The sequence below is a fragment of the Salmo salar genome, chromosome ssa03 (genome assembly GCF_905237065.1).
Source record: "Salmo salar chromosome ssa03, Ssal_v3.1, whole genome shotgun sequence".
NCBI lineage: Eukaryota > Metazoa > Chordata > Actinopteri > Salmoniformes > Salmonidae > Salmo > Salmo salar.
Window position 1 is genome coordinate 61,910,381 of NC_059444.1, and position 27,053 is coordinate 61,937,433.

The 27,053-nt window shown below is 45.2% G+C and overlaps 1 protein-coding gene across 5 annotated transcripts; it reads left to right on the forward strand.

Moving 5' to 3' along the window:
• The first annotated feature begins 2,899 nt into the window (after window positions 1-2,899).
• LOC100380862 (mitogen-activated protein kinase kinase kinase 14) lies at window positions 2,900-26,991 on the forward strand. 5 transcript variants are annotated; one of them, XM_045715044.1, is made up of 16 exons: window positions 2,900-3,096; window positions 19,230-19,497; window positions 19,600-19,681; window positions 19,862-20,096; window positions 20,468-20,848; window positions 20,958-21,092; window positions 21,182-21,311; window positions 23,241-23,369; window positions 24,111-24,218; window positions 24,339-24,496; window positions 24,653-24,803; window positions 24,974-25,306; window positions 25,452-25,564; window positions 25,728-25,869; window positions 26,050-26,150; window positions 26,309-26,991. In XM_045715044.1, exons 2-16 carry the CDS (start codon window positions 19,239-19,241, stop codon window positions 26,471-26,473), a joined length of 2,622 nt encoding a protein of 873 aa, XP_045571000.1. In that variant the 5' UTR covers window positions 2,900-3,096; window positions 19,230-19,238; the 3' UTR covers window positions 26,474-26,991. The 5 variants fall into 5 exon arrangements, with proteins under 5 accessions (XP_045571000.1, XP_045571002.1, XP_045571003.1 ...); XM_045715046.1 differs by having other exon boundaries at window positions 2,969-3,096; window positions 19,233-19,497; XM_045715047.1 differs by lacking the exon at window positions 2,900-3,096 and adding an exon at window positions 17,321-17,603 and having other exon boundaries at window positions 20,471-20,848.
• The last annotated feature ends 62 nt before the right edge of the window (window positions 26,992-27,053 follow it).

Below are 27,053 nucleotides of genomic sequence, written 5' to 3' on the forward strand. Positions count from 1 at the left end.
GTCTCCTGCGCCTGACTTCACCCCTCCTGCAGAACTATTATTTGACATTGTGGGCAGAACTGAAAAAGCATGTGCGAGCAAGGAGGCCTACAAACCTGACTCAGTTACACCAGCTCTGTCATCAGGAATGGGCCAAAATACACACAACTTATTGTGGGAAGCTTGTGGAAGGTTACTTGAAACATTTGACCCAAGTTAAACAATTTAAAGGCAATGCTACCAAGTACTAATTGAGTGTATGTAAAATTCTGACCCAAGGGGAATGTGATATAAGAAATAAAAGCTGAAATAAATCATTCTCTACTATTATTCTGACATTTCACATTCTTAAAATAAAGTTGTGATCCTAACTGACCTAAGACAGGGAATTTTTACAAGGATTAAATGTCAGGAATTGTGAAAAACTGAGTTTAAATGTATTTGGCTAAGGTGTATGTAAACTTCTGACTTCAACTGTATCATGGTGGCAAGGCATATGACAGGGATCATCTACTAGATTCAGCCTCAGGATGATTTTTCTTGAGAGGATGGTCAGGAGGCGTAACATAACTACAAATAATTTGCAGACTGCAAATTGACCGCAAGAATCCCCCAAAATATATTTGACTAAAACATAGTAATTTCAAACCTTTTTTACATTTGTATATGATCACATCGTTTCTCTCTATTACGTGTGGAAATACTTTGGAACAGATTTCTTAAATGAAAATCACTCTTAGAGCTAATTTCCAGGTGTTTTTTTTTTACAGTATTTTATGTCCAACAAATGAAATTCCACCCACCAAAAAATGTATAAATATGTACAGTACAAGTCAAAAGTTTGGACACACCTACTCATTCAAGGGTTTTTCTTTATTTTTACTATTTTCTACATTGTAGAATAATAGTGAAGAAATCAAAACTATGAAATAACACGTTATCATGTAGTAACAAAAAAAGTGTTAACTCAAAATATATTTTATATTTGAGATTCTTCAAAGTAGCAACCCTTTGCCTTGATGACAGCTTTGCACACTCTTGGCATTCTCTCAACCAGTTTAACCTGGAATGCTTTTCCAACAGTCTTGAAAGAATTCCCACACATGCGGAGCACTTGTTGGCTACTTTTCCTTCACTCTGCGGTCCAACTTATCCCAAACCATCTCAATTGGGTTGAGGTCGGGTGATTGTGGAGGCCAGGTCATCTGATGCAGCACTACTTCTTGGTCAAATAGCTCTTACACAGCCTGGAGGTGTGTTGGGTCATTGTCCTGTTGAAAAACAAATGATAGTCCCAATCAGCGCGAACCAGATAGGATGGCGTATAACTGCAGAATGCTGTGGTAGCCATGCTGGTTAAGTGTGCCTTGAATTCTAAATAAATCACAGACAGTGTCACCAGCAAAGCACACCCACACCATCACACCTCCATGCTTCACGGTGGGAACCACAGATGCAGAGATCATCCGTTCACCTACTCTGCGTCTCACAAAGACACGGCGGTTGGAACCAAAAATCTCAAATTTGGACTCATCAGACCAATGGACAGATTTCCACCGGTCTAATGTCCATTGCTCATGTTTCTTGGCCCAAGCAAGTCTCTTCTTATTATTGGTGTCCTTTAGTAGTGGTTTCTTTGCAGAAATTTGACCATGAAGGCCTGATTCACGCCGTATCCTCTGAACAGTTGATGTTGAGTTGTGTCTGTTACTTGAACTCTGTGAAGAATTTATTTGGGCTTCAATTTCTGAGGCTGGTAACTCTAATGAACTTATCCTCTGCAGCAGAGGTAACTCTGGGTCTTCCTTTCCTGTGGCGGTTCTCATGGTTTTTGCGACTGCACTTAAAGAAACTTTCAATGTTCTTGAAATGTTCTGCATTGACTGACCTTCATGTCTTAACGTAATGATGGACTGTCGTTTCTCTGTGATTATTTGAGCTGTTCTTGCCATAATATGGACTTGGTATTTTACCAAATAGGGCTATCTTCTGTATACCACCCCTACCTTGTCACAACACAACTGATTGGCCCAAATGCAATAAGAAGGAAAGAAATTCCACACATTTTTTACTTTTAACAAGGCACACCTATTAATTGAAATGCATTCCTGGTGACTACCTCCTGAAGCTGGTTGAGAGAATGCCAAGAGTGTGCAAAGCTGTCATCAAGGAAAAGGGTGGCTACTTTGAAGAATCTCAAATATAAAATATATTTTGATTTGTTTAACACTTTTTTGGTTACTACATGATTCCATATGTGTTATTTCATAGTTTTGATGTCTTCACTATTATTCTACAATGTAGAAAATAGAAAAAATAAAGAAAAACCCTGGAATGAGTAGGTGTGTCCAAACTTTTGACTGGTACTGTGTATTTTTAGATTTTCTTTTGCTCAGAAAACTTGGGAGGGATAAAACTGGACCGCCGGTGAACCATGGCATATGAACTAACAGGATATTATAGTGAAAAACGCAATTATCACAACACATAGGTTGTAATATGGCTATTTTTTCCTGGCTTGGCTTCCCCAGTGATTTTATCCACTCACCGCTACTGGTAGGCCTACATGCTTGCCCTTCGCTTTATGCACACTTGCTCATACTTGGGTGCCACCAAGCATGCCATGTCAGAGAAACCTCCGCTAGCGCTTGGATTAGGCTTGGCAGCCGCTAGTGGTCGCTATGGATCCTCACTATCCATAGCTTCCAGGTTCGATATAACTTAGTTGAGAAAAGTTGTGCCTACATTGTGAAAAGATTTAGACTGCGTTTAGACAGGCAGCCCAATTCTGCTTTTTTCAATCGGATCGCATTTGAAAAAGATCTGAGAAAAGATGTGATTGGTGAGAAAATACGTATGAGTGGAAAAAAGATCAGAATTGGGCTGCCTGTTTAAACGCAGCCTTGATGTTTACTAAAGTAATTGTACACAAGAACCACACACTTCCTCCATTCAAACCTAATTTCGAAAACGATCATGTACTTTCGATTTTCAGATCTACACCCCCTCCGATGACGCAATCCTAATTTTCAACGTTGGACATTTTTAGCGAACTGTGTAAATGCTGAAAACAGCCGACGCCTTTTATTATTGTAAAAACAACAGACCTGAACAAAGGTAAGTCAATATGAACTATAAAGATATCAAAATTGAATATGCCCACAAGATTAATAACTTTCTTAGCAAATGGGTTGAAGTACATTTGAAATGGCGGAGGAAAAGGAGGTGAAGTGAAGTCGCCTCAACATTTTTCTCGACCACTGCATAATGATAATTTTTATGAAACGACGTAACGTTAATTACTTAAGAACTTCTTAGTTGTTACATTTAAGATAACAAATGACCCAGGTAGATGTTATGCACGAAGTTGCCAAATAAGCTATTACAGTAGATATTGCCAGATATTACAGTACAGTACACGGTCTGTTGACGATAGTAATCTTCTGACCCGGGTGCTTTGTTAAGAGCCGCCAACGCTTGCTACAAACATGAACACGTATCGCTTGCAGAACGTTTTTTTGAAACATAAGGAACGTATCTTCCAGATCAGAGAGAAATAACCTTTTGCTTTCATAAAACAAAAGTTTAAATTACTACACACCTTTATTGGGTTAGTGTTCCCACACGCCCAAATGTATCTCCAATATTTTTTGTTATTTTTTTTAAAAAAATTTTTTAAAAGTTTGCACAAATCTTTATTTAACTTGCTGTAAATAACAGTAACATGCAAAACATAAACATAACATAACATAACAGCCAGAGGGAATCCAAAGAAATTAGAGAAAAAAAAATATATATATTATATCAAATCAAATACAGACATATATCGAATACATTTTTTTGACATATTGTTTTGTATACGTTTTAAAGATTCTACGTACTGTTCCAAATCAGATAAAAAAATTAAGAAAAGGGGCTTTTTCTTCATAAATTTTGATTTATGGATAAAAGATGTTCCTAATAAAATAAAGAGATTTATGACATACTCACGTTCAATTGTGGAATCAGTGTAGTAAAATAATATGTCAAACTTAGTAATATCAATGGTTGTATGCAATTTGCGGCTAAGATATAGTTTTACATCAGTCCAAAACACTTCACTATATAAACAATTACAGAATAAGTGTTCAATAGATTCAGTTTCTAGTTCACAAAAACTGCATTCACTGGTAACGTCAAATATATATTTAGAAATCAAGCTATTACACGGATAGCATCTATGGATTATCTTAAAGGAGATCTCCTTTACTTTATTGGTCACCATAAATCTGTGTGGAGTGAGCCAAGCACGGCGCCAGTTTACATCAAACGATGAAGCCCAACAAAATATCGCAGAGGGAATAGACTTCCTGTAGAAAATATCCCTTATTAAACGATTGTTGAATTTCGTATCTAGTAGACCAATGGTATCTCCAATATACATCGCTTGTTTATGGAAGACATAGCTAATTTGCCCAGGTGGCCACCTATCTAATGCGCTCCGAACACGTGTGGAAGTGTAGTTCCTCAACAGGAGGCTTGCACAGCTTGTGGATCTGTGCAAAACTCTACAGTAAGTGTATCTTTCTTATTTGAAGGATTCTTTTTCGCTGATATGAAAGACAAGGGGCATATCAACATATGTTTCGAAAACCGGTTGGAAAGTCATGATTGTTGACTTTTTTAAACTTTAAAAACACAGCATCGGAATTGTATACTGAACAAAAATATAAACCCAACATGCAACAATTTCAAAGATTTTACTGAGTTACAGTTTATATAAGGCAATAGTCAATTGAAATAAATTCCTTAGGCACTAATCTATGGATTTCACATGACTGGGAATACAGATATGCATCAGTTGGTCACAAGTAGGGGTTTGGAACACAAAACCAGTCACTGTCTGGTGGTGTGCCAACCATTTGCTTCATGCAGCACGACACATCTCCTTCACATAGAGTTGATCAGGCTGCTGATTGTGGGCTGTGGAATGTTGTCCCACTCCTCTTCAATGGCTGTGCGAAGTTGCTGGATATAGTCTGGAACTGGAACACGCTGTCGTACACGTCAATCCAGAGCATCCCAAACATGCTCAATGGGTGACATGTCTGGTTAGTATGCAGGCCATGGAAGAACTAGGACATTTTCAGCTTCCAGGAATTGTGTACAGATCCTTGTGACATTGGGCTGTGCATTATCATGCTGAAACATGAGGTGATGGCGGCAAATGAATGGCACGACAATGGGCATCAGGACCTCGTCAGGATATCTCGTCACGGTATCTGTGCATTCAAATTGCCATAGATAAAATGCATTCTCCGTAGCTTATGCCTGCCCATAACATAACCCCACCGCCACCATACACGTGGTCTGCGGTTATGAGGCCGTTTGGACATACCGCCAAATTCTCTACAATTATGTTGGAGACAGTTTATGATAATTTAATGTTAATTTCTCTATCTGGCAACAGCTGTGGTTGACAGTGCTGCAGTGAGAATTGCACGCTCCCTCAAAACTTGTGTTTTTCATGCTAGCAGTTTAATTTAGTCTAGTAGGCTATTTTTGGACAAGTTGCTGAATTTGATAAGCCAATTTGCCTATCAACCCTCTACCAGTTGTCTGTACAGGGTCTGCTATATATATAGGCTTGGGCAGTATACCGTATACCAATACAGCAGAGAAATTGAGTCTCACACTTTAACGCTCTTAGTTGTTGTCGAAATTAACCCACTATGCTGTTTACTTTCTGCATCTACTTGCGTCATATCACTGATTCTACTTTTATAAACACCTGCAGTCAACTTTTGCAATTCTCCAGGAAATAAAGCAGATCGCGTTCACCTCTCACATTATTTTACATTATGAAGCTTACTGGTAGTTCCCAGTCACATGTTGTTATTACAAGCACACAAAGACAAGAGACCGAAGCCTTTTGAGTCACTCACTGTTGTGCAGCATACACCATAGCATAGTTACAGTATTGAATTCACAACTAAATGTTTGCAGCTAGATATAACTATTAAGTTAACTGTCTATAATGTGCTAAATGCTCTGCAGTTGTGCATTTGGTTTGCTGACATAATAGCTAGTTATCTATCAAGCTTGGTAGCCTAGTGGTTAGAGCGTTGGACTAGTAACTGAAAGGTTGCAAGATCGGAGCTGACAAGGTAAATAAATCTGCCCCTGAACAAGGCAGAACCCACTGTTCCTAGGCCGTCATTGAAAATAGGAATTTATTCTTAACTGACTTGCCTAGTTAAATAAAGGTAAAATAAAAAAACATGAAATAAAAGCTTCACTCCATTGATCTTTGTGGGTGGAGTGGGATTTTTCGAGTAGCGAAAACCTTTTTGTAACATGGGCCCACTCTCATTCACAAGGGGGCGATAGCAAAGTTTTTTCATTTTGTGACTTTCCTTGCTAGTAGTAGCTAGCTGGCAGCCACATATATAATAAGAACTGGAGACTGCATCCAAGATGTCCAACCGTTGTTTTCAAGGTAGATCTACTCACGTTCACATGCGCCGATTCATGGACTCGGTTGCATCCGATTTATACAGCCAACATCTCATACGCACAGGGAGCAGCCATGACGTCATCCAAAAACATGGCAGACATTGGATGAATATAACATTTTAATATCTTCGTCTGTGAGTGATGGAAAAAAATCAGCCTCAACAATTATTTGAATAATTAAAGTAATGATTTGTGCACAAAGGTGATGACTGAAGTGTTTTATTAGGAATTTTCTAATCTGACTTCTCTATGTGTCCATCTATGGAAATTATCTTTCTGGGCCGGGCATCAGTTAAACTGCAGTATCGACGCTGAACCTTTTCGAAACCGTGCTTTTAGACTGGAACCCTGGCCCTGAGCAGCCTGGCAAGCTAGCTTTAAACTGGCTAAAAACATAACAAGCTAGCTAGCCTTTGTGAAATAATCAGATTTATAATTTAAAAAATATGGCCTGGAAAATATTCTTATACATGCCGATGTAACCTAAAACATGATCCCAGTTTGATATGCTGCTTGTGTATTCATTCCCATATAAGCTACAAATAGAATGTCATCATGTTGGGAGAAAAAAAGCACATGGTTCGCTAGTTGGCTACAGCAGGTTCTACCATTTCATAATAATAACTAGTTATTACTGTAGTTCTTACTTTTAAACGAAATACCTTTTTGGGTTGATTCATGATGTTTGGTTTAACTGTTTAAATAGTCGCTGAGATTATATTTGGTTATCAATGCAAAATAGGTTACTTTGATGCAAGGATGGGCATTTTACATTTTTCACATGTATTCACATGTTTTTTTTTTAAGAGTACTCAAATTTTTGAACACAAGGCCTGCGCTGGAAAGAAATATGCGCGCATTTATCTATAATTTATCATAACCATTACAGACCATTACAAATCCTAATTGCTAAATTGCCCCATATACAGTACCAATCAAAAGTTTGGACACACCTACTCATTCCAGAGTTTTTCTTTATTTTCTACATTGTAGAATAATAGTGAAGACATTAAAACTATGAAATAACACATATGGACTCATGTAGTAACCAAAAAAAGGTTAAACAAATCAAAATATATTTGAGATTCTTCAAAGTAGCCAACCTTTGCCTTGATGACAGCTTTGCACACACTTGGCATTCTCTCAACCAGCTTCACGAGTTAGTCACAAATGCACATTTGTACAAACAGCTTAATGAGGTAGTCACAAATGCACATGTACAAATGGAATACTAGAGTCAAAGCAAATTAAAGTTGTCTTCAAGACAAAATAAATAAAACAATTGGGACAAAATATAACTGTGATCCCTGGTTAAAGAACAAGCTTTGACGTCTGTTCAAGTACTCGAGTAGCCTATATAGCCTATAGATCAGATCAAGGAGCCAAGCGACAACACTGCCCCCACTGTGGAAGGAATGATACAGCGTGTCTTCAATTTTCAGGAAGTAAAAAAGTAAGTAAAATGCCGGAGCCTATTACAAAGAGACGCTCCTTTTGTGCCGAAAAATGATATTGCAACACTCCGAATCGTACGTCTGCGTAGAGCTTGTAGTAAGCTTAAGTGGTTAGCTTTTTGCAATCAAGGTCCTCTTGGTAACAAAAGAGAATCCCCTCCTGGATCAAGAGGCTTGCTGTCTAATACTCTTTTTTTTTGCGTGCAACAAACAGTGAGTAACATTTTTGAGTTACTTGTATGACCTGGGATGTCTGTCCTCCAAATAGTTTATGTAAAAGGTTTGCATGTTAGCATTAAGCTAGCATTTGCTATGGGATTGTACATGTACTTGTTAGCATTGATAACCTTCTGATTGAAAATAGCGCCCCTTGTGTGTTTTATACTTGCCTAACATATGGAATTGTATTAAGATGTGTAAGGCTCGGGCGTTGTGGGTGAGGAATCAAAACGCAGGAAGCAGCGAGCACAGGGTAGTGGCTTTTTAATGGGTCAAGAGGCGAACACACACAAGCCACCCCAAACAGCGAATAGCGCGCACACAAAACAAAGTGCCCCAAACACAGGGGAAAACACATGCGGCGCAAAACTAACGCACAAGCGTAAACACAAGCACACAAACAGGAATGACAATCCCGCACAATGAGAAGGTGGACCAGCTAATAATTATAGCCCCGCTAATCACCCCCACTACGAACAGGTGCAAACACTCACAAAAGGGGGGAAAACAAAAAAAGGGAATCAGTGGCAGCTAATAGGCCGGTGACGACGACCGCCGAGCGCCACCCGAGCAGGAGGGGGCGCCACCGTCGGTGGGAATCGTGACAGTACCCCCCTCCTGACGCGCGCCGACACCGGCCTCGAGGACGACCCGGAGGGCGAGGCACAGGGCGATCCGGACGGAGGCGATGGAAATCCCTCAACATGGATGGGTCCAAGACGTCCTCCGCCGACACCCAGCACCTCTCCTCCGGACCGTACCCCTCCCAGTCTACGAGGTACTGCAGGCCCCTCACCCGGCGTCTCGAGTCCAGAATGGCCCGTATGCTGTACGCTGGGGACCCCCCCGATGTCCAGAGGGGGCAGAGTGACCTCCGGCACCTAATTTTCCTGAGGAGAGACACATGAAATGAGGGGTTAATGCGGTAATAGGAAGGGAGTTGTAACCGATAACACACCTCGTTTATCCTCCTCAGGACTTTAAAGGGCCCCACACACTGCAGCCCCAGCTTCCGGCAGGGCACGCAGAGGGACAGATTCCAGGTCGAGAGCCAGACCCTGTCCCCCGGTACGAACACGGGTTCCTCACTGCGGTGGCGGTCAGCACTCCTCTTCTGCCGTCCACTGGCCTCCTTCAGGGATTCCTGGACGGCTCTCCAGGTCTCCTTGGAGCGCTGTACCCAGTCCTCCACCGCAGGAGCCTCTGTCTGGCTCTGGTGCCATGGTGCCAGGACCGGCTGGTAACCCAAAACACACTGAAAGGGTGACATGTTAGTAGAGGAGTGACGAAGTGAGTTCTGGGCTAACTCCGCCCAAGGAATGTACCTCGCCCACTCCCCTGGCCGGTCCTGGCAATACGACCTCAGAAACCTGCCCACCTCCTGGTTCACCCTCTCCGCCTGCCCATTACTCTCGGGGTGATAACCGGAGGTCAAACTGACCGAGACCCCCAGCCGCTCCATAAACACTTTCCAGACCCTGGATGTGAACTGGGAACCTCGATCAGAGACAATGTCCTCCGGCACCCCGTAGTGCCGGAAGACGTGGGTAAATAGGGCCTCCGCAGTCTGCAGGGCCATAGGGAGACCGGGCAACGGGAGGAGACGGCAGGACTTTGAAAACCGATCCACAACCACCAGAATCGTAGTGTTCCCCTGAGACGGGGGAAGATCTGTCAAGAAGTCTACAGACAGGTGCGACCATGGCCGTTGCGGAACGGGGAGGGGCTGTAACTTCCCTCTCGGGAGATGCCTAGGAGCCTTACTCTGGGCGCACACCGAACAGGAAGAGACATAGAACCTCACGTCCTTAGCCAAGGTGGGCCACCAGTACTTCCCCCTGAGACTCCGTACTGTCCTCGCCACACCAGGATGACCCGAAGTGGGTAGCGTGTGCGCCCACCGAATCAATTGATCACGAACACCGAGCGGCACATACATGCGACCCACGGGACACTGTGAAGGCGCAGGTTCCAATACTAATGCCCGCTCGATATCCGCGTCCACCTCCCATACCACCGGTGCCACCAGTCTAGACGCTGGAATGATGGGAGTTGGATCGATGGGCCGGTCCTCCATGTCATAAAGACGGGACAGCGCGTCGGCCCTCGTGTTCAGGGAGCCTGGTCTATAGGAGATCCTAAACCTAAACCGGGTGAAGAACATGGCCCACCTTGCCTGACACAGATTCAGTCTCCTAGCTGCCCAGATGTACTCCAGATTTCGATGGTCGGTCCAGATGAGAAAGGGGTGCTTAGCCCCCTCAAGCCAGTGTCGCCACACCCTCAAGGCTTTTACCACCGCTAGTAACTCCCTGTCCCCCACATCATAGTTACGCTCCGCCGAACTGAGCTTCTTCGAAAAGAAAGCGCAGGGGCGGAGTTTCAATGGCGTACCCGAGCGCTGTGATAGCACGGCACCCACCCAGCCTCGGATGCGTCCACCTCCACTATGAATGCTAGAGACGGGTCCGGGTGCGCCAACACGGGTGCTTCGGTGAACAGCACCTTCAACTTCTTGAAGGCTCCGTCCGCCTCCGTCGACCACCGCAAACGCACCGGCCCCCCCTTCAGCAGTGAGGTAATGGGAGCCGCTACCTGGCCAAAACCCCGAATACACCTCCGGTAGTAATTGGCAAAGCCTAAGAACCGCTCCACTTCCTTCACCGTGGTTGGTGTCGGCCAATTACGCACGGCCTTAACGCGGTCGCACTCCATCACCACCCCCGTGGTGGAAATGTGATAACCCAGGAAGGAAACGGCTCATTTGGTAAACACACATTTCTCAGCCTTAACGTATAGGTCATGCTCCAGCAGTTTCCCAAGCACCTTGCGTACCAGGGACACATGCGCGGAGCGGGTGGCGGAATATATCAGAATATCATCGATATAGACAATCACGCCCTGCCCGTGCAGGTCCCTGAGAATCTCGTCTACAAAGGATTGAAAGACGGCTGGAGCATTCTTCAACCCATACAGCATGACGAGGTACTCATAATGGCCCGATGTGGTACTAAATGCGGTTTTCCACTCGTCTCCATCCTTAATACGCACCAGGTTATACGCGCTCCTGAGATCCAGTTTTGTGAAGAATTTTGCTCCGTGAAATGATTCCACCGCCGTAGCGATGAGAGGTAGCGGGTAACCAAACCCCACCGTGATAGCATTTAGACCTCTGTAATCAATGCACGGACGCAGACCTCCCTCCTTTTTCTTCACAAAAAAGAAACTCAAGGAGGCGGGTGAGATGGAGGGCCGAATGTACCCCTGTCCTAGAGATTCCGTGATATATGTCTCCATAGCCACCGTCTCCTCCTGTGACAAGGGGTATACGTGACTCTTGGGAAGCGCAGCGTTAACCTGGAGATCTATCGCACAATCCCCCTGTCGATGAGGTAGTAATTTGGTCGCCCTCTTTTTACAGAAAGCGATCGGCGTATTCAGGGGGAATGCGCACGGTGGACACCTGGTCTGGACTCTCCACCGACGTGGCATCTATGGAAACTCCTAGACACCTCCCTAAACACTCCTCTGACCACCCCTGGAGAACCCCCTGTTTCCACGAAATCCGGGGATTGTGATCAGCCAGCCAGGGGACCCCCAGCACCACCGGAAACGCAGGCGAATCAATAAGAAAAAAACGAATCCGTTCCTTATGATTCCCCTGCGTTACCATGTCCAGTGGAACCGTAGACTCCCTGACTAGCCCTGACCCTAATGGTCGGCTATCTAGGGAGTGCATGGCGAAGGGGGAATCTATCGGCACTCGCGGAATGCCCAGCTTAATGGCAAGTCCGCGATCCATAAAGTTCCCAGCTGCGCCTGAATCGACTAGCGCCCTATGCTGGGAAGAGGGGAAAAAATCAGAAAACAAAATTAGTAAGAACACGTGACCAACGGGGTTCTGGGTGAATTTGGTGCTGACTCACCTGGGGTGACCGAGAAGTGTTCTGCCTGCCCTCTCGACTCCCAGACTGACTCCTCCAGCACCGGTCGGCCATGTGTCCTCTCCGACCACAGCTGGTGCAGGAGGAGCCACCTCCTCCGGTGCCCCTTGGCACAGCCCCCCCCCACCTCCATAGGAGTAGGGGCGGGGTGCACGGAGGTGGAACGGACAGGACCCTTTCCAAACGCCCACGGGCAGCCAGCAGATTGTCCAGACGGATGGACATATCGATGAGCTCATCAAGGGACAGAGCGGTGTCCCGACAGGCTAGCTCCCTGCGGACGTCCGCCCGGAGACTACACCGGTAATGGTCTATAAGGGCCCTGTCGTTCCACCCCGCCCCAGCAGCCAAGGTCCTGAACTCCAGCGCGAAGTCCTGCGCGCTCCTCGTCTCCTGCCTGAGGTGGAACAGCCGCTCACCTGCCGCTCTTCCTTCCGGAGGGTGGTCGAACACGGCCCGAAAGCGGCGGGTGAACTCTGGGTAGTGGTCCCTTGCCGAGTCCGGACCATTCCAGACAGCATTGGCCCACTCCAGAGCTCGGCCCATCAGGCAGGAAACGAGGGCACTCACGCTCTTCTCTCCCGAGGGAGCAGGTCTGACGGTGGCCAGGTACACCTCGAGCTGGAGCAGAAAACCCTGGCACCCAGCTGCCGCTCCATCATACTCCCTCGGGAGCGCCAGACGAAGCGCGCCAGAGCCAGACGCAGTGGGAGGCGGAGGTGGCTGCGTCGGAGGAGCCGGAGGTGGAGAGAGGAGACCATCCCTCTCCCATCGGTCCATCCTCTCCATCATCTGATCCATCGCGGATCCGATTCGGTGGAGGACAGTAGTATGGTGGAGCACGCGTTCCTCCATCGAGGGAAGGGGGGTTGGCCGCTGCTCCTGCTGACTCCATAGTATTGTGGTGCGGGATTCTGTAAGGCTCGGGCGTCGTGGGTGAGGAATCAAAACGCAGGAAGCAACGAGCACAGGGTAGTGGCTTTTTAATGGGTCAAGAGGCAAACACACACAAGCCACCCCAAACAGCGAATAGTGCGCACACAAAACAAAGTGCCCCAAACACAGGGGAAAACACATGCGGCGCAAAACTAACGCACATGCGTAAACACAAGCACACAAACAGGAATGACAATCCCGCACAATGAGAAGGCGGACCAGCTAATAATTATTGCCCCGCTAATCACCCCCACTACGAACAGGTGCAAACACTCACAAAAGGGGGGGAAACAGAAAAAGGGAATCAGTGGCAGCTAATAGGCCGGTGACGACGACCGCCAAGCGCCACCCGAGCAGGAGGGGGGCGCCACCGTCGGTGGGAATCGTGACAAGATGGTCATACCAAGAATAATTTAGCTATTTGATTTAACCTCCCTGGGCAAGGTGGGACGCTAGTCAACAGCCAGTGGAATCGCGTGGCGCGAAATACAAATACCTCATAAATGCTATAACTTCAATTTCTCAAACATATGACTATTTTACACCATTTTAAAGACAAGACTCTCGTTAATCTAACCACACTGTCCGATTTCAAAAAGGCTTTACAGCGAAAGCAAAACATTAGATTATGTCAGGAGAGTACCCTGCCAAAAATAATCACACAGCCATTTTCAAAGCAAGCCTATATGTCACAAAAACCAAAACCACAGCTAAATGCAGCACTAACCTTTGATGATCTTCATCAGATGACACTCCTAGGCTATTATGTTATACAATACATGCATGTTTTGTTCAATCAAGTTCATATTTATATAAAAAAACAGCTTTTTACATTAGCATGTGATGTTCAGAACTAGCATACCCACCGCAAACTTCCGGTGAATTTACTTAATTACTCACGATTAACGTTTACAAAATACATAACAATTATTTTAAGAATTATAGATACAGAACTCCTTTATGCAATCGCGGTGTCAGATTTTAAAATAGCTTTTCGGCGAAAGCACATTTTGCAATATTCTGAGTAGATAGCCCGGCCATCACGGCTAGCTAATTTGGCACCCACCAAGTTTGGCCTCACCAAACTCAGATTTACTATAAGAAAAATTGGATTACCTTTGCTGTTCTTCGTCAGAATGCACTCCCAGGACTTCTACTTCAACAACAAATGTTGTTTTGGTTCGAAATAATCCATAGTTATATTGAAATAGCTCCGTTTTGTTCATGCGTTCAGGTAACTATCCGAAGGGTGATGCGCGAGCGCATTTCGTGACAAAAAAATTCAAAATATTCCATTACCGTACTTCGATTCATGTCAAACGCTGTTTAAAATCAATTTTTATGCGATTTTTCTCATAAAATAGCGATAATATTCCAACCGGGTGACGTTGTATTCATTCAAAGAGAGAAAGAAAAACATGGAGAATTCACATGAACGCGCATCTCCAGTGTCACTGTTCTCAGCCTGACCACTCACAAAATCTCCTGCTGTTTTTCGCCCAGAGACTGGAGAGACGTCATTCCACTTTCTGGCGACTTCTGAGAGCCAATGGAAGCCTTAGAAAATGTCACGTTACAGCAGAGATGCTGTATTTTTGATAGAGATGCCAATGAAGGAGAACAAATTGTCAGACAGGGCACTTCCTGTATGGAATCTTCTCAGGTTTTGGCCTGCCATATGAGTTCTGTTATACTCACAGACACCATTCAAACAGTTTTAGAAACTTTAGAGTGTTTTCTATCCAAATCTACTAATTATATGCATATTCTCGTTTCTAGGCAAGAGTAGTAACCAGTTTAAATCGGGTACGTTTTTTATCCGGCCGTGCAAATACTGCCCCCTAGCCCCAACAGGTTAAAGACCCTGTAGGTATAAAAAAAAATATATATTTGCAAAGTACTTGTTAAAATATAGAATTTGCCCATAGAAACGCATTCAATGACACGTTCATAAATGGCAAAACAGACAGTCAAAAATGTATCCTAAGGAATAAGGTTTTGAAGTGTCTGTCCTATATCTATTAGATAGAAGAAAGCTCAGATTTCTTATTTTTAAAATATTTTTTTAAACACATATTTAACCCATTCATTTTTTGAACCGGTACCTGGTTACCTTCAGACGAGTCCTGTGACACTTGTGGGTGTCGTAGAACAAAACATTGAGCAGCATCAGTGACGATTAAAAAGTGAGTATACACAATGCCCACTGAAAAGAATAGTGGGTATACAGCATATAGCCCCCACTACACCACTGGGCTTAAGTCTTCCACTCAGGGACCAGACGCGAACCTGATGAAATGACAAAGAGAAGCAATGTCCTTCTCTATGTCTATGATGCATTTTTAGCACCAGAGTGAATAGCTGTTGTCTTTCTGGCGTGTGAAGGATATGTTGCTATGCACAGAGGCCTTCACCCCCTCTGATACCCTGCGTTATTCACTCATTGAGACATTCATTTTGGATTCCCATGAGTTGCTTGCTAGTCACTGAATGAATGCCTCGTAACAGTGATCTGTGAGGGACTGGGGGGCCCAGAAGTACTGGCAGGTATCCAGGAATGGTGGAGGCGTACTGGTGTGTTAAATTATCCAGGTCCTGCAGGAGATGGAGCCCTCGGCTGTCCTTACTCAAGCCTCTGGTATTCTGCTAATCTGAGTGGGTGTATATGAGTCAGTGGTCATTGTGTGTCTGTGTGTATCCATCCTGAATCTTTTCAGCAGTTCCATCTGTAGCAGTTCCTCTATTTGTTCCTTTCTTTGTTGTATCCTCTACAGTCTACATTCACTCCCCCAGAATCTAGCTGCCATTTTTGGATCCCCTTTCCACCCCTCCTCCCATTCCTGTCCTTTCTGCCCCCACATTCTCTCACTCCTCTACCAAGATTCCAACTGTCCCCCACCCCTCTGCTCACTGAGTATCATGCTCATGTTTTTCATGCATGTGTTTTTGATAGGGAGTCGAGAGGTCCTCAAACACAGTTACATTGTCACATTGACAGTTAGGCAGGGGCCTACATTGTTATTACAAAGTTGTTACATTGCTGTAATAACACAACATAGAGAAACAAAAAACTGAATCTGCACAGTTTACCAAATACTGAGTACAGCTAGGGGAGGACTTACTTTATATATCACAATGACTGGTCTCTATGGTCAGAGTGGTTTTCTGGGCTGTGGAGTGCAGCTCTACAACCTATCATTAGCCTGTAGTTCTCATAGTTTAACCTCTTCAAGAGGTTTTTAAGAGGGCAAATGACTTGTGAGTGATCCATCAAGGCCAGAGGATGTAGGCTAATCCCAGGATAGAAAATTATCACATTCACTCTGTTTAAGCGATCACAAGTAAAATTAAGCAAGAGTCAAGGGTGATGATAAATTCATATACTGTAGGCTACTTGCTTTAAGCTGTCACACACTGCTATGATTTGATACAAGAGTTGGCTGTTTGACATGTCCAAATGTGGTCCCTGAGTTTCCTTGCCCTTTAGTGGCTCTGTTCTGAGTAATTTGTTGTTCCTCTCTCAAAAAAGAGGAAACCAAAAAAGGAAGTGAGGTTTTCCTAAACTCAAGAAGGTGGCCGACCTTTTCCTTGCTATGAGTTAAAACCTCACAATTCTCACATGTAATCCTCATGGGTCAATCTGATGTTGTTTTATTTATTAAAATGATTATAATAAGAAGGGAAAACAGCAGGGGCTAAAGGTTGGGAGTTCAACACCCATAACTAAAAATCATAGATTATACAGACAGAGGGGATTGATAGCAGCATCATTGATTTATGGGAGCACATAACTTTGGCTATATGCAGAACAGAACCAGGGTGTTCCTGTGGACATGATTGATGCGACTACTCTGGCCTGATGGGATCAAGTGGCTTATTCATGCATCATCGTTTGCTTGGTATTTGACCGTCAGTGTGTTTTAAGAGCATATCCCTGAACCCTGACCCCTTTCTGCAGCCCCGACGCAGCACAATGAGAGGCTTAAAGTGTGTCCAAAGAGTATAACATAGTCTAGTACATAACTAACACGTGGCCCCTTACTTTGGGGAATTAGATCTTCAGGGTCTGTTGTTTTGGGTCCCAAATGAACATTTAAAGAGTTAGACAGGTTAGATTTGGACACTGTTGGGTGCGCTTTTTAATAATGTGCTCTAATTTTCCCATTATTTAGGGAGAGTGAAAATGGGACAGAAAGACACTGAGCATAAGCGAGAGAAAGAGAAAGTGCAGAAAGAGCAAGACAGCCCTGCTGCTGCAGGGAAAAGAGGGAGGGGGGATGTGGGGAAGTGAGATGGATTTCCCGTAAATCACCGTCAACCAATCACAGCTCCTACCCAGGTTGGCAGTGGGCCAGTGGGATCAAGCGACACCAAGCAACCGAGATACACAGCAAGATTACAGAGTGAAGTAGAGAGAGAGACAGAGAGAGTCGAAAGAGACCTATATTACAGAGAGTGAGTTATCATTTGGAAGGATAGGGGTATTTACTGCAGAATATTTGACTTCAGTTTAGTTTAATGAAAAACGGATAACCAGAAGAGACTGCAGACCTGCAATTCGGACCTGCCTCTGTCGGTAGGTCTATGTTTCCTTCCTCAGCGTCTATTTTTCTGTCCAGTTCTTTGTCAAAGGGCCTGTTCTTACTTCCGCCCCACTTGATTTCAGTTGGGGTGTGGTGCTGTGTTTTGGAGGAGGGGTACGTGTGCGGAGCTCTCGCTTTAGCAGGAAGTGATGATCAGTGAATGAGAAAGCTGGTGTGCCTGATCAGAGTCTGGGTTAGACAAAGTGTGTGTGGAGGAGGGGAATGAGAGATTGACAGGAAAGTGGAGGAAAATTCACTAAACAGTGTGGAGTGTTTGTTTTGAATGCTATACAGGTTCTAAGAAATTTCTAACGCGATTTGCATATCCGGGTATAAACAGGGTAGTCGAGTATTTACATAGCATTTACCCTGGCAGTCAACCTGAGCTTGGCGTGTCATAAAGGGAACAGGGCACCTGTCTAAGGGAAGATCAAAAGTGAGGGGGAAAGATAAACTCCTGTGAAGTGCTGGCACACTGATGCAACATGCAGCAACCCTAGCTCTATAGCTCTCCGCTTAGAGTGCTCACTAAGCGGGCCTAGGTCCAAAGCCTCTCTGGCCTTTCTCTACTGAATTAAACATGCTCAGATCAGAGGGGTTTTCATTTGAAAGACATACCCATGCTTGATGCTTGTTAACTGACAATACAGAAATGAATACAGCATACACCTATATCGCTGGTATACAGACAGAAATCATGCCATATTTGACCATAGTCTAGCTCATTGTATCTTATCCCAGTAGTTTTCAAGTGTATTTTGTCAGACTTTCAACTCAAGGTCTAAATCTTGGCAGGTGTTGTGCACATTGTTTTGTGCTGCTCAATCTATTTTGCGCCCTCCAACACACACACACACATTATATTCTGTGGAACTGAGGCAGTTCTGTTCCTTGAGCATGCCATGTAGCAGTCTTTACAACACAACTACTTTCTGGTGTTAACTACACAGTTGTAACTGTCAAAACAAGGCCGTGATCGAGTTTCCTGTTTCATTCGCTCACCGCAAAACGTGAAGTTTCAGCAGAGAAGGAGTTGCAATCAAGTTTTTGTGTCAAGCATACACTTCCTCCATGTTGAGAAAGTGATATGTTTCAAATCAAATCAAATTTTATTGGTCTCATGCACCGAATACAACAGGTGTGGTCTTTACCGGGAAATACTTACTTACGAGTCCATTCCCAACAATGCAGAGTTAAAAAGTACAAAAAATATTTGCTTTGGAACGAGGCGCAATACAAGGCAGAGATAAACAATTACTAGATTGACTTGTTTCACTGCCGCACAAAGCCGGCCATTGTTCCATTCTTAGCAGGTGAGAAGTTCAGTTGACATGAGGGAGGCTCTTTCCAGAAGTTAACAAGCTATACTGGGGTTTTTGATTACCCAGTCGCTGTCCCTGCAATCACAAGCTCTGCTCCGCTCTCTGCTAATGGACAGGTGTAAGGATCGCTTAGATCAGCAAGTTGGTTGTTGTGGAGATGTGCTTCAAATGAAGTGCTGTACACTGAGCTGTTCAAGGACGGACCGTTTTGAATAGTCCAACCAACAGCGAAGTTAGTAAACAGGATAAAACCATGTTTTATTCTGAATTGACATAATTTTCTGTTTCCTTCTCCAGCAGGTGAGAATGGCGGTGAATCAAAGGATCTTTAACTCGACCAGACCATTCTCAGGGTCACCCCAAATAGAGCTGAAGGGGTCTTACCCAAGCCTCCCCAGCCCAGAAGACAGGACGATTGACGAGGAGGGGAAGGAGAGCGAAGGGGACTTCATGGCTTGTTTAAAACCCAGACTAATTCAAGTCCTAACACAGGGCACAGCAGAACAAGTGGGTGAAGCAGGTCCACTGAACTATCAGAAGAACTCGTTCATAGCCCAGGCTGAATGTGAGTATACTAAGGATGGGCGATACTAGTTTTGATAGAATTAATTACAGAGAGAGAGAGAGAATGGCACCAAGCTAACACCTGCTGTCTGTCCTTCCCCAGGTGAAACCCAAGACTCCCAGCAGTTCAGCCCTTCCTGCTCCGAACGCTCCTATGTCGGGTCCCCCAACTGCTTAATCAACCGGTATGACCTCACATATCCCTCCAGTACACACTCCAACCTTATCTCGCCTTCCAACTATCTCAATCTTTGGTTTTCTTCTTTAGCTACAAAGCATTAGTAAAACCACTAATGTCTTCTTACAGTTTCGGTTTTCGTGACAGTACTGCATTTACACAGGCATTGCTGTTGTGTCTTCCACAGGGACTCATCAGAGCACAACAATGTGGCGTGTTCCACCGCAGCCTCCAACCAGGACAAACCAGGCTCCCCAGCCCACTGCTCCCCCAGGAAGAAGCCAAGGAAGAAACAGAAGAGGAAGGAGAAGAAAGAGGAGCAGAGGGAGACAGGGAAGCAGAGACAGAGACGTAGAGTACCTTCTGGTGTCCCTGAGCAGGAGACCCAGACTGGCAGTTCTCCTCAACTGATCCAGACCCAGGTAAGATGAGCACTCTCCCTGTAACATCCTACCGTCAGACACAAAATGGATGACGTTGAACTCTAATTGAACTTGAAGTGCCTTTCTTATAATTCATAGTCTGTGGTATGAACCGTAGACGGTCTCATATAGTGTTTGAGCTTCTATCAGCAAACATCCTAGCACAAACATTAGCTTTCCAACCGGGAGGAAGTGATTCAGAGAACTCTTGACTGTCTGACAAAGCTTCCTCCTCAGGTGTCCACAGTCTTGAAGCCTCACCCACATAGATAGTTGTCAGTGTCAGTATCATCACCTGGAGGTGAAAGTTCTTTCCTGGCAGACTGTCACCTTTAATCATCTGGTGGTTGGTTTGTCTTCCTCCCCTTTAGGAGGACGCTTCAGAGCCCCTAAGTAACATCAGCACTTCCTACAGTAGCAGTATCCCGAGTTTAGAGGCGCATGACACAAGACGCCCCCCTTACCCCCTCCAGGACTGCAACAGGGGCCCCAGCCATTCCCACCCCTGCTGGGGCCCCCAGGTGTTTAGCCCCTCCTGCAACCTCTCCACCTATGGGCAGGAGAGTGACTCGGACTCTCCTCTCAGCAGTGTGGGAGACTGTTCGTTGGCCCTAGCAGGGCTCAGGGGCAGTGTCAGTCAGGAGGACCGATGCTACGCAGGTCCCTTCTGCAAAGACGTGGAAAGGGATGTCAGGGAGAAGGAGGGAGAAGTCTCAGAGACTGACACCAACGAGGGCCTGATCTTCAATGAGGTAACTTTCCAGACTGCAATAGTTGTCGATAAATGCGGTTGTTTACTTGTGGCTTTTTCTGATTCCTCCTTATTCACTCAGCCAATTGTTCTCTCTTATTTCCTATTAGAATATTCAGCCTGTGAATTATGAGTACAGGGAGGGGAAGGACTACAGCCTCTGCAAGTGTATCAACACAGGGTCATACGGGGAAGTGCACAGTGTGCAAGACAACAGAACACACTTCAGATTTGGCGCCAAAAAGGTACAACAGCACTTACACTCTCTGTGTGTACATTACCTGTGCGTTATCTCCCACTATTGAGAACAATTTAACTCTCTCCTCCCTCCCAGATTCTCCTGAAGAGTTTTAGTAGTGAGGAAGTGGGTACGTGGAGTGCCCTGAAGTCTCCTCGCGTGGTGGAACTCTTCGGAGTGATCAGAGAGGGGCCCTACGTCGTCCTCTTCATGGACCTCAAAGCTGGTGAGCTATACACTATACTGTACCTACACTATACTGTACCTATACTGTACTGTCCCTCGATCTCAGGCAGTGACCTGGACGCTAGTTATGCGCGGGCCAGCTTTTTGTTCACCTGCACCCGCCCACAAATGCTAATAACCCATCCACAACCGCCAGACTATATGTGATAAAGTGACAATCTGTGGCCTGACCCTAACGCGCTAACATAGAAAAATGCTGTAGGCTACAGTCAAAGACAGTGGAATGATTTTTTGAAACGGGGTGCAGATTTTCTCCTGATTTTAGATATGTTTCTGCTTATAATTTCTGACATTTTGGTAGACTATTTGTTAGTCAACTTGTCTACAATTAAATAGATGCAGCTTCTCTTCTGTCATTTTATGTTGCCCTCAAAGACTATATTAACCCCTGCTCACCAGATTGTCATAAATCAATAGAATGAATGCTTTAATCTAGTTGACATCGGTAAAGTTTTTCTCTGTCATCTTCTTTCATGGAGCAAAGGCGTTTAGGGACCAAAAAAAATAAAAATAATAATTAAAGAGGGAATATTTTATGTGGTTGAAATTCTATCAGCTTTAATGATGCTGATATAGATACCATCTGTAGAGGTACTAACTGAGCATTTGCATTCTCTCAAGATGCTGAAAGAAAGAAATCACATTTCTCCACTCCTGTTCCTGAGTCAGAATTTTGCCTACATTTGGTGTATCATGTTACTGCAATAAATCCTTAATTTTGCAGGAGTTAATATTAAGGCTATGTGAGAGGTTATAGACCTACAGTCAGTATCCAGATTTCAGTTTCCATTTAACCCATCTGAACAGTAGGCTACAGTTCCCTTGAACTTCCCTATTTGAAGTCCCAGTCTTGTGACTGTTGAACTTGTATAGCGCCTCACAATCATCACACATTTCCCACTTCACCAAATATTTTCCCAACATTACTTTTCTGGCACTCCTTTCTCTTTATATTCAACGTTTCGAAGCTTTTCTCTTGTTGAATTAAACTCCTTTTTGCCTCCGTGGATTGACGTAACCTTTTAATAATTGTTTTTTTACAAATTACCCCTTTTTTCTCCCTCATTTCGTTGTATCCAATTGGTAGTTACAGTCTTGTCTCATCGCTACAACTCCCGTACGGACTTGGGAGAGGCGAAGGTCGAGAGCCGTGCGTCCTCCGTAACACAACCCAACCAAGCCGCACTGTTTCTTGACACAATGCCCACTTAACCCTGGAAGCCAGCCGCACCAATGTGTCGGAGGAAACACCGTACGCCTGGCGACAGCGTGCACTGCGCCCGGCCCGCCACAGGAGTCGCTAGTGCGCGATGGGACAAGGACATCCCTGCCAGCCAAGACCTCCCCTAACCCAGACGACGCTGGGCAAATTGTGCGCCGCCCCATGGGTCTCCCGGTCGCGGCCGGCTGCGACAGAGCCTGGACTAGAACTCAGAATCTCTAGTGACACAGCTAGCACTACGATGCAGTGTCTTAGACCGCTGCACCACTCGGGAGGCCGACGTAAACTTTTTTGCCCGTTCCGAAAAGCATGTGGTTATTCGGCATGTAGGCTATTTGGCGCTAGTACAGTTAGACCCGTAGGTTTATGCACTAATGCCAGGTAGCCTAAAATAATTAAAGAACATCCTCAATGTAGCCTATAGATATAAATTGCGCAGGAATGACACATTTATGGATTTTTAAAGGTATTGTTTTCTCTTTATTCAACCCGCCCGCTACCCACCCGCCCTTCATCCACACAATATTTAATGACCCTAAACCCGTCCGGGTTATGAGTCAACCAGGGCATCACTACTAGACGCCTCTGTTAGAGTTTCTCGAAGAATGCCTCAGATCACCACTATGATTTTGAGGTGATTTTCCATCACCCACTGACCCCTCCTCCTTCTCTCTTATCTGCTTCTAGGCTCTGTGGGTCAGCTTATTAAAGAGAGGGGTCGGCTACCTGAGGACCTGGCCCTGCACTACCACTGTCAGGTCCTGGAGGCGCTGGAACACCTGCTGAAGAGACGAGTGCTGCATCTGGACATAAAGGGTAGGCCGAGACATGAGATAATGAAAGATGACTGACTTATGAACAAAACTACAGCAGAAGGTTCATAAAACACACGGTGTCTTGACAGTTGAAAAAGAGAAATAGAAGAAGCAGACGTTCAGGATATTCATATTTTGATTCATATTTCGCCTTGGTGAGAGTAAGTTCTTTCTCAGTTGTTTTTGCAGTTGTTATGTGGAACACAAGAGTCGCAGATCGTGTCTTGATCTCCAGCACCTGTGTTGTGAAACCAGAGCACCACAGGCTGAGAACGCGCCAAGCCGGGAATTTCCCACAGCGTGACTCACCGCTGCTCTTTAGAGGGCGCATGCGCTCGCCAGCCAGAGAGAGGGAGAGACAGAACTAGAGGAAGAGAGAGAGCGACAGAGCAAAGGATAGACAGTCGGAACCACATGGCTCAGTGCTCAGACGCCACCTGGTGTCAGATATGCCACACCACAGGCACAGATACAACAGGGAGGTTTTGCCAAGTCACCAGCTGCCTGCCTGTCTATAATGCTATAAGCCCCAGATTCAGTCCTTCCCCAACAGCTGTTTCTTAATAGCCAGCATGACTTGGATTTGACTCTCTTTTCCCCCTGGTTACCAGAACCTTGCCCCGTCTGCATAGCTACAGTGCCGCTAAATATGGCTGTCTCATCCCAGGATTATAGAACAACAATAACCAAATCCAGTATATAGCCATAGATTAACATGCCTTCCTGTGTGTGTGTGTTGCAGCGGACAATGTGTTGCTGTCAGAGGATGGGAGGGACACTTTTCTGTGTGACTTTGGACACTCGGAGAGAATGGACATTGGTGGACAGAGCCTAAGTGCATCCCAAGGAGGTAGCAAAATATGAACTCAAGACCCCACTAGATAAAAAAAGAGGCATACACCAAAAAAATAAAGTGTTTGACCTGGTTGTCATGTCTGAATGTATACTCTGTGTATGTGTGTGGAAGCAGATCTGAAGGGGACAGAGACACACATGGCCCCGGAGATTGTGAAAGGGGAAACCCGCGGAGCCAAAGCAGACGTGTGGAGCAGCTGCTGCATGTTACTGCACATGCTCAATGGCTGCCAGCCCTGGACACGATACTACTCCCGCCCACTGTACTTCAAGGTATCCTTCAACACAACACCACCCTGTCTTCATACTTGACATGTGACACATATGTAGCTTTTGATGTTTGAAAAAAAAATCGGAGCCAATATTTGGCCTCCGATTGGATTGAATCTTCATGTCGTGGATTGATTGTTCATGTGGCTATGGTTACAGATAGCCAATGAACCACCGCCTCTGAGGGAGATCCCGCCCGATTGCAGTCCCTTCACTGCTGATGTCATAAAGGTGGGACTACAGAAGGAGCCAACCAAGAGGGCCTCCGCCTCGGAGCTCAAGGGAAGAGCAGCCAGAGCTCTGAGAGAAGGTGAGGGTGTAGCACCGCCACTGTTTTTAGATCAGTTCTTAGATGTTAAAAACTGTGGCTGTTAACCATGTTCATGTGAATACTGGCTAACAAACCCACTGCTTTTAGATCAGTCCTTAGATGTTATAACTTTGTTATAACTGACTACCAACCCTACTGTGTGTCTTTAGTGGGAGGACTCAGCAGCCCCATCAGAGGGTCCTATAAGGAGCCCCTACAGATAGATGACAGCCCCAGCCAGTCTAGCCAGCCCTGGCATCCCTTCAGCAGAGACACCTGCTCTGAGAAGAACCATAAGCTATTGCTGGAATCCATGAACCCAGGGAGCAGGGAGCTTAACAATGATGAGGAGGAGGAAGGCAGTGAGGCAGACACAGAGGAGACAACCTCATCTCCAGACTCACCTTGCTCTCTACTGACACAACTCCATGAATGGCAAAATCCCAAGATGGCCGACGTCACCTCCAATGTGTCTGAGCTTGAACTGCGCAAACTGGAGACAGGTAAGGGTTGTTGCAACATTCTGCATGTTTGCTGTCTGTTAGTCTGTGTATCTTAGTTCATTTTACTTGAAGTATATCTGTGTGTGTCTATATCAACTGAAGTCAACTCCTCTGTTCTTACCGCTCCTCTTCTGCTTGTCTGCAGAGTTCTACCTGACCAGTCTGTCTCAGCTGCACTCAGCAGAAACCCAGGAGCAGCTACTGTCCTGCCTGAGCAGCAGTGACTGTTACTCCAACAGGGACTTATGGGACAGAAAGGTAACCCACCATACAAGCCTGCCATACCTGACATGTTAGATAATATGAACAGCTGTAGTGTGTAATGTGTTTCTGTGGGTTGGTATCTGGACCTCTCGGTCACATTATCAGCCCATTCACGGTTCTCCCTCTCTTTCCCTGTCTCCCTCCTCCCTGACTACAGGACTCTGGCCGTTGGTCCATCAGCCCAGGTGATGACCTCAGCTCTGGCGTGTTCTCCTACAACAGCCAACCGGATGGACAGATTCTCAGTATGGACTGGCTGGTTCAACAAAGCCACCTGTCTCCACCCCGATGCTTTGAGGGTGAGTGACATCGTTTTCTGACCCTGGAAGGTGCTACAGCTCAGGACGTTTAGATAAGAGGATCATGTCATATTGTTTCCCACTGGATAGGACCACATTCCCATAGAGATATCATTCATGCTGAGAAAGCATGTGCAGTGCACTCATGTTGGCTGTTTCTCTGCGTTGTGATTGGCTCAGGAGTGGATGTCTGCATCACGGACGTAAATGGGCAAAGCATCCGGATCCGAGAGAAACGTAGGGTGAAGGTGGGCCACATTGCCACGGGGATCAGCGATCAGGTGAGTGAGGACTCATGGTTGACTTTTCAATATGCCTCCCCTGACAAGAAGTCATGCACACTCATATTTTCATTTTGATGCTCTTGTCCTTTTCACAGGCGACTACACACAGGCCTTCATTACACCACCTTACACCTGTGTGTCTCTCTCCCCCCTAGATCTCTGAGAGGGTGTTCACCATGGAGACTCAGGAGCGGGAGCCAGTGGCCCATGATGAGGAGGTGCAGGACTCTGGCCTCCTGCTCCGCTGTGTCCCTGCACCTGACTACAGCCAGGCCTGGAGATGGAGGGTCAAGGAGGGGGTGCTGGAGACTCGTGACTGAGCCATCAACTCCCCCCATTCATCAGTAGCAGTCTCATCAAGCATCAGGACTGTAGACTCACTCCTGTACGCCTGTCTCAGTCAAACCTGCTTTTTATCAAACTGTGTTATGTATAATCTTTATAAGGATCGTACCCTTTTTTTCAATTTTCGCCTAAATTACATACCCAAATCTAACTGCCTGTAGCTCAGGACCTGAAGCAAGGATATGCATATTCTTGACACCATTTGAAAGGAAACACTTTGAAGTTTGTGGAAATGTCAAGTTAATGTAGGAGAATATTAACAGCAGGGATTCAATCTTTAGAACCCAGTTCCAACATTTGAATATAAAAATAGATTTTATCAAACAAAACTATGCTACATTTTATCTCTGGGACCCTCAGGATGACAAATCAGCAATATTACTGAATGTAAGTACATTATTTACCTTCAGAGGTCAATGTATCAAACCAAGTGCCGTGATAAGTTTTTTGTTGTTGTGCACTCTCAAACAATAAATTGTATTTTTCACTGTAATCGCTACTGTAAATTGGACAGTGCAGTTAGATTAACAAGAATTTAAGCTTTCTGCACATATA